The 12,188-nt window shown below is 37.2% G+C and overlaps 1 protein-coding gene across 1 annotated transcript; it reads left to right on the top strand.

Moving 5' to 3' along the window:
* Nucleotides 1-587: 587 nt before the first annotated feature.
* THAP12 (THAP domain containing 12) lies at nucleotides 588-9,958 on the top strand (the record flags this gene model as incomplete). Its single annotated transcript, XM_085300558.1, has 6 exons — nucleotides 588-653; nucleotides 1,690-1,754; nucleotides 4,816-4,936; nucleotides 5,989-6,096; nucleotides 6,796-6,832; nucleotides 7,100-9,958. Coding segments are annotated over 6 exons (2,346 nt in total), but the record flags the coding sequence as incomplete, so codon positions are not given.
* Between the last annotated feature and the right edge of the window lie 2,230 nt (nucleotides 9,959-12,188).

The following is a 12,188-nucleotide window of genomic DNA, read 5'->3' on the forward strand; positions in this document are numbered from 1 at the left end:
ATGGCCGGTGTGTGGTGTGGGGCTGTGATGGGGAGCGCGTGACTGAGAGCAGTGTGGGGCTGTGATGTGGGGGGGTACGTGTCTGTAGGATGTGGGGCTGTGATGTGGGGGGTAAGTGTCTGTAGGATGTGGGGGGTGACGATGGGGGGCCTGTGGTCCTGAGAAGCGTGGGGCCATGACGGGGCGTGTGTCTGCAGGACGTGCGGGGCAATGATGGGGAGCATGAGACCCTGAGCAGTGTGTGTGGGGGGGTGTTGGTGGTCTTGAGAGATGTGGGGCAGCGATGGGGGTGTCCATGGTCGTGTGAGGTGTGGGGCTCACACGAGGAGGGCACGTGGCCATGAGCAGCGTGGGGGTGGTGGTGGTGGTGGGGAGCGTGTGGCCTCCAGCGGCGTGGGGCAGCTGTGGGCACATGGCTGTGATGATTTCAGTCCGTAGGAGCCGGTGTAGCCAGCAGGAATGCTTTAGGGAATGGTGGAAAATACTAGTAACAGTAAAAACATTGCACTTCAGCATCGACCCCCCCCGCGCTGCCCATGGTAACTCGCAGATGCAGATGCCCCCCTCCATACAGCTCTCCAAAATAATTTGGCTTCCCTCATTTCTCAGTTTTGGGAGGTGCGTGCTCACCAGAGCAACGTCAGCAATCTCTGGTAACGTGCTCCCTGCTCGTTTCCTTGAGGCAGCTTCACCTGGTTTTTAGACAACTTGAAAACCCAAGGGAATTGCGGATATATAGTTTTCCTGGGAAAATAGTCCCCAAGTATTTTCAAAAGAAGGCATAAAAATCTCATAATGGTACTAACCTATTCTTAAAATTGTTTTCGGGTATGTTTTCACACTCACTGAGTGAATCTAGTGCTTTATGTTAAAACTGCGATTATCAAACCTCTTTCCAGTGGTTGTACACTGCAAAGTTTTGTAGTTTAACCCATATTAGATATAGTTATACATTTAATGATAACAGTAAGCAAAGTAACTGATTGCCTACTCTTAACTTACCATCCGTGTGATTCGCTCCTAGTGTTGCCTCTTTCAACTCTGTGTCCTCTGCGAGTTGCAGGTTCAGTGATTAAAAACTGCCTGACACCCCTTTTGCTCTGTCAGTGTTCTRCATAAGTTGTTTTTTTYYTTTTTTTTTTAGTAACTCTTACTATTCAAAGATTGATAAATCATTGTAACTTTTATGACTTTGTAGACTATAGAATATTAGTGATCTATTTTCATGCYGAAAATGTGTTTATTTTCTCTTAGGATCTTGCAGTGAGAAAACAGGGCATAACAGAGTGCATCTTTAAAAWTAAACTTTATTTTTTAAAAAAAWTATTGATAGGAAATACTTAGTTCCAAGTAAATTGGCTCCATTAGCTACATCCTTTCAACTTTTTCATATTAACTGAATAATTATCCTTACTTTTTCCCAATTCAGTGCTAAGCAGTTTCAGCTAGACATCCCRAAGATGATCTTTAGAGCAGTAATGAGTCTGAGAGCTAACCAGTTAATTGAGACAAATTTCATTTATTTTTTTCTRTCTGAGAATATTAGAAGGGGTGAAATGATTAGGCTTAGAAGAACTGATTGTGTTYAGTGGATGGTGCATAGTTTTTTTCACATCAAACACGAATATAAATAAATAGCCTCTGTTTCCCCAACAGGGATGTTCATTTTAATAATTTTACGTGATCTAGGGAGTGATCCCCACAGTAAGAGCTATCCGTGCTTCTGACTCTTGTTCACGGCAGTTTGAGTTAAGGTGAGGTTTGAGTATTTGGAACAAAATATATTTTTTTTAAGCAATGGAGATGCTATTCTACTGTTATTGACCAGCACTGAGGTAAAATAAATGATTTAAATTATATCTGAACCTAAATAAAAATGCCTTTGAAGCKTCCATGAGATACCAGCAGATCTCTGGAAATAATATTAGGTTTATGACTGACGAAAACCTTAAAACCYAATGGTAACTAAAGCAAGGTGAAAAATGTTACATTGAAGCGGATTTTATGTTGTGCCAAATATTTTGCAACTAAAGCACTTACACATGTATACCCATTTTTTGTATTGTATACAGTGTGTGTTAACTGAATACTTAAAATTAAGTATAAAAACTTACAGCTTTTATGCTAAAATACCACCTCCCTCTAGTCCTGTAGCTACTTGAGAAAACATCGACACTGTGGCTTTTGCCAGTGAAGTTTCCTRGTTGTGTAGAGCTCCAGTTACAGAGCTGCTGCTCTTGCTGGTGAGGAGCTTAGCATGAGTACCTGCCCGGGATCCTCCAACTAGGGCTGTGCGTGCCAAGACCCCCAGGGGCTTTGCTCTGATCCTGTACGTGGTGCTGCCTAAGGCAGGCTGACRGTGTTGACTTCAGCTCAAAAGACAGCAGCCGCAGCCACTTTTACATAACCAGAGAAGAAGTCAGGAAAGAAGAAGGGTATTTAATGGTTATTTTTATCTTTGTGAGGCTGATTTCCTGAGCTAGACTCCTCTATAGATTTCTTCATGTCTCCTGCCATCGCTTACTACAGTCTGGTCCCTGACTGTGACTACTATCTAATTTGTTCTCTGGATGGCAGCAGCATCTGAAGYGAAGCAATTCAGGCTGATTTTGTTTGTTCTCGACAACTGTGAGCCAGTCCTGGTGTGTGCTTGAAATGCACCATCACTGCCACAATTTGTTCCTGTATGGTGGCCAGGAGTTACCTTAACACGAGGAGCTCTGACTTTGCTTCATGGCAGTCCTTAGCTTCCTTAAGTCAGTGGAGAGTAACGGGTAAGATCTGCTAAAGTTAAGCTCTTGTTCTGGACACCCCGCTAGCCTGAAGCGCTCTCCATTGACTCTAAGGTGGCTGATCAACCTCTGTGACAGCCCAATGTGATTACCTTTATTTAGATATCTAATAATTGGAGCACACACTCAGGAAAGCAGGACAGCCAGATTCAATAAAAATTGCCTGTTAAGGGGGTCTCATGTAAAAAGAGTGTTTATACCATTTGGTTATGGCAGGGTTACAGGGAGAATACTCTTCCCTTGTTGAAGTGATTCCACTGTATAGATAAGACTGAGCAAGGGAAAAAAAAACTTTTAAAATAACATTAAGGATACTATGTGTAAATCTATGAGAACAATCTATCAGAAATGGTCTCCTTTTTTATGGTACTTCCCACCACAGTTACTTTATAMTTCATATTAACAAAAATTAGTTAAAATGTGCACCTGGTCCAGCCAGCAGGTATCAGAATCCAAGATTCCCCCTTCACCTTCAAAGTTGCCGTCTCATCCACAGTTAAAATACAGGTAATAGGGAATCCATTCAGAACTGTGGATTTCCTTATTTGAGTTGTCCACCAAAACATTGATTTCCCAACAATTTCTAGCAGTTTCTTTGTTAAGGAAGCTTCTGCTTTTTACTTCAGGAATAAGGTATAAAGCCTTTTGTTTTTAAAGTGAACTCAATAACTTCTGTCACTTCTTTTTATTTCAGTAATGATTGGGTTATGGGGAGATCTCCCCACTCCATGCCCTACTGAAGTAAAAGACTCTATATAACTTCTCTGAGTAAGTGCCTAGAACTTCGTGGGCATAGCCGACATGTACCAATTAAAAATATTCAATCTAAAATGTGAGAAATTTGAGTCCATATTGAAAAATATTTAGAGAATTGATATGTCAGATTAGTCATTGAAGTAAAATAAATCACTGAGAATATAGTGAAAGTTCCTTCCCATCATGGCTGTAGAATTATTGCAATATTATCGTAGTTCTTTGTAGCCTGTTTTTCTCTGATTTTCTCGAGTTTGTTTAGGTGGGGACTTAGCCTAGGAGAATAGGAGTTTGTGTAACCACTTTATATGGTTAGGATAACGAACAAGTCTTTAATCTTGCTGTGCAAAGGTTTTTAGTCATCTGTATTGTGTGTTTTCGAAGTATGTGTATATATAATATGTATATATATATATACACAAAATTTACTGCACAAATGAAATAGCAGATGAGTTTTACTTGAGTAGCTGTGCAGAATCAATCTGTGCAATTCCTGGCTCAAAACTTCCTGGTAAGAACATGATTGCAGAGACCCCACTGGGGGAAATATAAGCTGATCGGTACATTTACATAAATTATTGGAAATATTTTACTCACCAGAGGAAAATCAGCTTGCGTATCTAATATATAGCTTCCCCTATGAATAGGGGAAGTGTTTCCTTAGATTTGTGTTATATCTTGGAAAACTAATTTGAAGCAGAAATTAATGTTGTAAAAAATATACATCTAATGAAAACTTACTTCATATCTGTGAACCCTGTCTCTAGAACAGCTGCTTTTCTTTTTTTTTTCAGCTTTCAAAATTCTGCTCTAAACTCCCTGATCATGAGAATAATAAGAAAAATACTGTATTTTGAAGCGAGAAGCAGAAAAGTTAACCATTTTTATAGCTGTATTGAAAAATTTTATGAATTTATCTAGTTTACAATGTCATCTCTTTGTTTTTTCTTACCTTCCTTTTTAGGAATTAAATGTCAGCAGGTCAGCGATCATGAGCAACTGCATTATGTGCCTCTGTATATGTGAGACAGAGGCAGGAACATAAGAATTATGGGAAAGATTTGGACATAAATTTGCTGGAGTGATGTTAGATAGTGAGTAAAAAGAGAAAAAAAATTAAGAAGATTTTATAGGACTTTACAATGGAATGTGTACATAATTTTCCCTAGCCTTGCATAAAGGACAAGTGCTCACTGCCCACAAATTGTGAATATTTGAAATTCTTGTGAATTTGGTTTAAAAACTAGCTAATCCTTTTGTTTACATGCAGATGTCAAAGATGGGTAGAGAACTGTCGAAGGGCAGATTTAGAAGATAAGACTCCAGATCAACTCAACAAGCACTACAGGCTGTGCGCAAAACATTTTGAGACTTCTATGATATGTAGAAGTGTAAGTAAAACCAAATACTTGTTGTTTGCATTTTGCAAAATGTGATTAACGTTTTTAATCAGAAAGTTACATTTTAATCTTTGATGCCTTGGGTAACTATTCTCTGGGAAAATTAGTCCTAGTTTAACTGAGATCATTATCATGGTCCAGGCACTGCACAGACTTGCGGATGTTTGTATTGGCACAAAGGATGAGGTGGAAATGAGCAGTTGGGGAAGAGAAACGCTGAGCTGCTTCTTCTGGTTTAATGTTTGTGGAGCTCTGGCCTTCATTGCAATTCTTTCCTCACATGAACCAATGCTCATTTTGTTTACTCTCACTGGATATTACATTATATAAATCTATTGAGTGTAAGATTGTATACCTCTAATTATTTAAAATCATTAATGTGCTGTTACTGAAGTGTACATGGTCTGATTGAGTTCAGTTGCACTCGGTTGTAGCCAAGAGTTTTAAACATTCTTTACATCTGTCAAGCTTTTGGTTCCTGCTGTATTTTATCCAACTATAATCATGTCACTGTTTCCTGTTAATGGAATACGTAGTTTTCAATTCTTCTCATTAACAAGATGGTGCTGATTTTAAGAGCTTCTGTAACAGTAGGAAACCGTGGATTTGGGTCTTCGTATCAAGTTTTAATTTGTAGGCTAAGTTCCACTCTGATATATATGCACATTTGCTCCTTTAGTTATGTAGGATAATTTAAARTGCAGGTCGGAATTTTTGTCAGGGATATGTGATGTGGAGACAAAGGGGGAAAAGGTAGTTAGCTTTAGCTAACTAAGAGTTAGCTCTCTTGTTTTCAGTTTTCTCTTGATATGCCTGAAATGTGAATTACTTAGTGTAGCATTTTGTTTGTTCTGAACTATCAGAAAGTAAAAATACTAAAGGAAAAAGACTGCATTTGTCTATCATTACTGTCAAATAAAATGCAAAAATGAAAACATAAACAGTTAGAGTGTCTGGCCTCTGAAATTTGTTCTGGGTTTTTTTATTCATGCAGTGAGAACTTCCCAGAGAAATCCCTAATCTACATATCTATCTTCTTACAGAGTCCTTACAGAACAGTTTTAAGGGATAATGCTGTGCCAACTATATTTGATCTTACAAGTCATCTGAACAATCCACACAGCAGGCATAGAAAAAGAATAAAAGAGCTGGTAAGTTTTTAATTTAAGAACTTGTCTTTATTGTTCTAACATGCAAAGAAAGTTCAGATGAAGTTTTATATAAAAGTGTCACACAAAAGTTGTAAATATATAGAAAGATGATCCATGCATATAACCAAGATCAAGCAGTTCCTGTGAAATTGTGACTTGTCAATGGCTCTTTTGTATCATTTACAGAAAAAGTGTCTATAGATATCTGTAGATTCAASTGAAAATTAAGAAGAGCTCAACTAATGAGATCTCTTTATATGTTCAAAAAATACAGATGAATTCTAGATATTCCTTCATAAGTTTGATAAGTGTGTTTATTAACTAAAACTTAGAAAGTAGTGTAAAAGACAGTTCTGTGTGGTGACTAGGTATATATCCTATATCAAAGCAGAATTCTTCCTTAGAACTGATTTACTAACAATTGTAAAATATAGATTGAATAATCTCCTGGTATAAATATAGGAACTTTAGCAATAAGACCAAACTATTTTGACATAGTTTATTGCTGTCATGACATACATATCTACTAATTATCTGAAGAAATCCCTCCTTTTTACATCTTCTAACACTTTTTGATAAGGCCATTTTAAAAGTGTTAGTATTTATCTATAATAGTATAACCTGATCTTGATGTGTTTTAATATTTTAAGGTCACATGGTAGTCATTATCATAAATATAATTCTTTTTCTTTCTTTAAGAGTGAAGATGAAATAAGAACATTGAAGCAGCAAAAGAGTAAGTGGGCAAAATATTTGGGCTCATAGAAGCAGATAAGAGTAATGCAGAATGCTAACTGTAAGCTTACATGTGTATCCTGAAGCTAGCTGAATTGCTGCTTGATTTTAAACAGCTAATCTAAACTGTCTCTGAAATACTCATTCACTTTTAAACTAGAAACATTATTCTTTGGACTCCAGTAACTTAAAAGATTATGGGGAGAGTAGGAGAAAGCAAATGGTATGTTTTACACTTCTGTAGTCTTACAGTATTTTATTTTTGTAGTTGATGAAGCTTTTGAACGGGAACAGGCAACTCAAGAGTTGAACGAAAGCAGTGCACAGAATACTGTCTCAGAGGAAGGAGGGGAAGAACAAGAGGAGGAAGCTGTTCCCTTAACACTTGAAGAAAGAGAAAACAAAGATTACCTTAAATCTTTGTTTGAAATTTTGATCCTAATGGGTAAACAAAATATTCCCTTGGATGGCCATAATGTTGATGAACTTCCAGAAGGTATTTTCACTTCAGACAATTTCCAAGCTCTGCTGGAATATAGAATAAATGCTGGAGATGAAGTTCTGAGGAAACGATTTGAGATGACTGCAGTAAATCTTGAGTATTGTTCAAAAACTCAGCAGAAGCAAATGCTTGAGATCTGTGAAAGCTGTGTTAGAGAAGAGACACTGAGGGAAGTAAGAGACTCTCACTTCTTTTCTATAGTTACTGATGAAGTAGTAGATATAGCAGGAGAAGAACATTTGCCAGTTTTGGTGAGATTTGTCGATGAGTCTCATAATCTAAGAGAGGAATTCATAGGGTTTTTGCCTTATGAGGCTGATCCTGAAATTTTAGCTGTTAAATTCCACACGACTATCACTGAAAAGTGGGGTCTAAACATGGAGTACTGTCGAGGTCAAGCCTACATCGTCTCCAGTGGATTTGCTTCTAAAATGAAAGTTGTAGCTACAAGACTCTTGGAAAAGTATCCACAAGCTGTGTATACGCTGTGTTCCTCTTGTGCCTTAAATGTATGGCTGGCAAAATCTGTCCCTGTTGTTGGTGTTTCCATTGCACTAGGAACAATTGAAGAAGTCTGCTGTCTTTTTAATCAGTCTCCACAATTACTAGTAGAACTGGACAATACAATTTCTGTTCTTTTTCAGAGCAACGAGGAGAAAGGTAATGAGCTGAAGGAGATCTGCCGTTCTCAGTGGACAGGCAGACATGATACTTTTGAGGTTTTAGTGGACCTGATACAAGCATTGGTACTGTGTTTGGATAGTGTTAGCAGTGACTCATCTGTCCGGTGGAGCAACTTTATTGCTGGTCGAGCATTTGTACTTTCAAGTGCGTTAACAGATTTTGACTTCATTGTCACTATTGTAATTCTGAAAAACATTCTATCTTTTACAAGAGCATTTGGAAAAAATCTCCAAGGACAAACATCAGATGTATTCTTTGCAGCTAGCAGCTTAACAGCAGTGTTGCATTCTCTGAATGAAGTGATGGAAAATATTGAAGTTTACCATGAATTTTGGTTTGAGGAAGCAACAAATTTGGCTACAAAACTGGACGTACAAATTAAACTTCCTGGAAAATTTCGCAGGGCACAACAGGGTAACTTGGACTCTGAAATAACTTCAGAAAATTACTACAAGGAAATCCTTAGTGTCCCTGCAGTGGAGCACATTATTCAAGAATTAAAAGACATATTCTCAGAACAACATTTAAAAGCTCTCAAATGTTTATCATTAGTGCCCTCAGTCATGGGGCAGCTCAAGTTCAATACATCTGAAGAGCATCATGCTGATATGTACAAAAATGACTTACCTAATCCAGACACGCTTTCTGCTGAGCTTCATTGTTGGAGAATCAAGTGGAAGCACAGAGGAAAAGACATTGAACTTCCAGCTACTATTTATGAAGCACTTCATTTGCCTGACATAAAATTTTTCCCTAATGTATATGCATTGCTCAAAGTCTTGTGCATTCTTCCAGTAATGAAGGTGGAGAATGAGAAATACGAAGTAGGGCGAAAGCGCTTAAAGGCATACCTGAAAAACACCTTGACTGAACAAAGGTCAAGCAACCTAGCTCTGCTCAACATAAACTTTGATATAAAACATGACTTAGATTTAATGGTGGACACCTACATAAAACTTTATCCAGATAAAGTAGAATTTCAAGAAGACTTTCTTCCCTCAAATAACTCCGAAGTAACAGAAGATGCTTAATTTTTTAAGCTCTAACCAGTCTGTTGAAACAGCTTTTTCCTAGCTAAACTTCAAGGTTGAGATAAAAAGCTGTGAAGTCTCAAAAATCACTGCAATGATATTTCCATTTTAGGTCTCAGACTGAAGAAGCAGTGGTCAGTGACGCAAGCTGTGTTTTGTTTAATCTGCATTAAATATATTATGTGGACAAAAACAAGCCTGAAAATAAACCTGCTCTTGGCGAAGATGGTGCTTTCTCCATCTGAATGACTTAACTAGGTGCTCGTTTACTTTGTTGCATCTTGGAAAAAGTATGTTGTGGTGATTGTAGATCTGATGGGGCTGTTACATATTCACTCATGAATAAGGATAAGAAAAAACTCACAATGTTAAAAAGAGAGTATAGTCCATTTCAGTCTAGTTACTTAGAATTTTCCTCTTTTTGAAAACCTAAAAAAAATCTTTAGGCATACATTGGCATTTTGGAGTGGATTCAGCTATTGCATGATCTTCATGCTGTGGACTGTTCTCTATAAAARGTAAAAATTAATGATTTAGAGGTACGATGAGGTTTTATTGGAAGAGTCAGCCTCTTTAATCACTTGATAACTGTTTACATTCCTTTGTGTGAGACACACAATTGTTTTTTTTTCTTTAGATTTTTAACAGGTATGGCAGGAATACTGAAATTCCTTGAAGACACTAAAAATTAAGTTTATTCCATGGCATTTAAATGTTTGTTCTATCCTGTCTCTGATACAAAATTGTGCATTTTATTGTCTTTATTTGTAACCTCACCCAGGAAAGATTACAAGGAAGAGTTGTTGTTTGTCTAGAAGTAAGATTGAAAATATTGCTGTTATTTTTGGCAAAAATAAAACATTTTGTACAGTTTATTGCAATTTAAAATAAAATGTGAATTTGCTTTTTACATAGTACTGAATTTATTAGTAAAGCAGTGCCTCTTGGAGAGTGTGTGTTTTAGCTTGGGCTATTTTTTTCTCCATCATTTCTGTGGTTCTAGTGAGTGGCGTTGTCTTAAGGCACAGGAAGCTTTGTGTAATGACACTTCTGATCTGTGTGCTCTGCTGATTTTAAGTATTTTGAGATAACTTTAAATACGGTGCTTTTAGTTGTGGAAGTTTTGTTTAATTGAAACACTGACAAGTGGAAAAGCATTAAATTTAAAATGGTTAAAATATTGCCAGTTTTTGCAGCTATCCTGATGCTTGCCAGTTTTGTAACTTATTTACAGTTGTCATTTTAAGTACTTTTTCTTACAGTTGTAGTGGGAAGAATTCCCAGCAACTGAAAACTGAATTATTACACATAAAATTCAAACAATAGGAATAATCTGAGAGAAAAAAAAAATAGTTATAATAAGCTTAGATGTTAAAGTGACTATGTCCTTTTTAAGAAAGAGCTTTTATTTACATTGAAGCAGAAAAAAAACAAACAAAAAAACAAAAAAAACCCAACTTACTATCTTTTCTTCCACTGCTACTTTTATGTACTTTCTGSCATGCTTTCTTAAATGATCGTGTTACTGATTCACATTAATGCAATTGCTGCCTCACCCAAAAACTATTTTAGCTAATAGCTTGTGTTTTTTTCCTCCCTCTGAATATATGTAAATAGCCAAAATTATATTAATCTTTTAAAAATTGCTATCAGTATATTTTAATTTAAATTTCACACAGCAAATTTCCTGCATTTTTAAAAGAGCATTTCAGTTACGATATTAATAAAGTAGATTAAAAATCCTTTCCCATCCTGGGGCCGTCTGTGAGTTCCCCTGCCAAACAGCGATATGARATGGTTGTGACCACTAAGGTTGTGAATCTTATCTCAATCCTCTATACAGAGGTCAGGAGTGTTTTTGTTTGTTTGTTTTTGAGGAAAGAAAGATTTTTAGATTCTTCTGAGAGAGAAAGTYATGACTGGTTAACGAACTGGTTGAACTTTGACTTTTGTGGCAGTAGGCAAGGTTATTTTTGTAGGAGGTTTCAATGTGCAGTGAACCAGATTGATCTCATCTAATTTCAGTCACTGAGCTCTGCTGGACCATAACTAAGAGCCTGGTTGCTGTAGACCCCTTTGCTATCTAAGGAAGAGAGACAGATACCACCAAAGGACAGTTCAAGCTTGTTTACTTTTCTTCACTGATCTACACAGAGAGAACACAAAACTGCTAGTCTGCTAATACAGGTATTGCACGYAAGTGGATAAAATCAGATTGGATGAATCCAGGCTTAAGTGCGTAGTCGCAGAAGGAAGATTGATACTTGGTGCCATAATAGGCCAGAAGGGCTGAAGACAACTTTCTGACTAGGTAAATGAGATGTTTTTGACTGACATACTGAGACAAATTCAAGAAAGGAAATGCAGTAAAACACTCCTTTAGCTACTGGAGAGTCTTCTGGAGCTCGAGACATATAGTTGTGACTAGCTTGTTTCAATTAGCTGGCTCCAAGTGCCTTGTTTGCTTCTTTATCATTGCATTACCTTTTACAGGGATGTTTTGTAATCAATCAGAAGAGGAAAGCTCCTTGTTTAGATTATTTGAATTGTYCTATGGATGTAGAGTGCATTTTTTTTTAAGGTTTTGCTGTGGATCAATTAGCAAATAGTGTGAGTAGAGCCCTCCAGGGTGCTAGCTTGGCAAGACGGAGAGGAGAAAAGGAATAGCACACTGCAATGGCAACGTTCCTCTTTAACTTAAAAATTTTGCRTGAAGGGAAAAAAAATGGAGCTGTAGTGGCTTTCGTCAACAGATTTTTGAGACCGAAGGAACTGTCATCTTAAATATCCTGCCAATACAGAGCAGCATGCATTTCCAAGGTGCATCTGTGATATTTACCTTACTTTGATCTGGCTGTTTGGAAYATTCGATTTAACCAAGCAATATGTCTGTTTAAGTTATTTTAAAAGTGGATGCTCCTTAGCTGCTCAGTAGATCGTGTTTTGTCAAAGCAGTGTTTGTCTTAAGAATGTGCATTTCTTTTTCCCGTGCGAGCATAAAATTTCCATTAGAATTCGCTGTTGGTTCCTTGAAAAGTAGCATGGAGCTTTTATCTCCTGTAGTTCTATTTCTATCATTGGCTTTAGAAAGCCTGTCACCACTTACTTGGCTGCCAAAGTTCTGCTGTAAAGAAGCAGAG

This window comes from Rhea americana, unplaced genomic scaffold (assembly GCF_003343005.1).
Source record: "Rhea americana isolate MKP2758 unplaced genomic scaffold, rheAme1 scaffold_165, whole genome shotgun sequence".
NCBI classification, from domain to species: Eukaryota; Metazoa; Chordata; class Aves; order Rheiformes; family Rheidae; genus Rhea; species Rhea americana.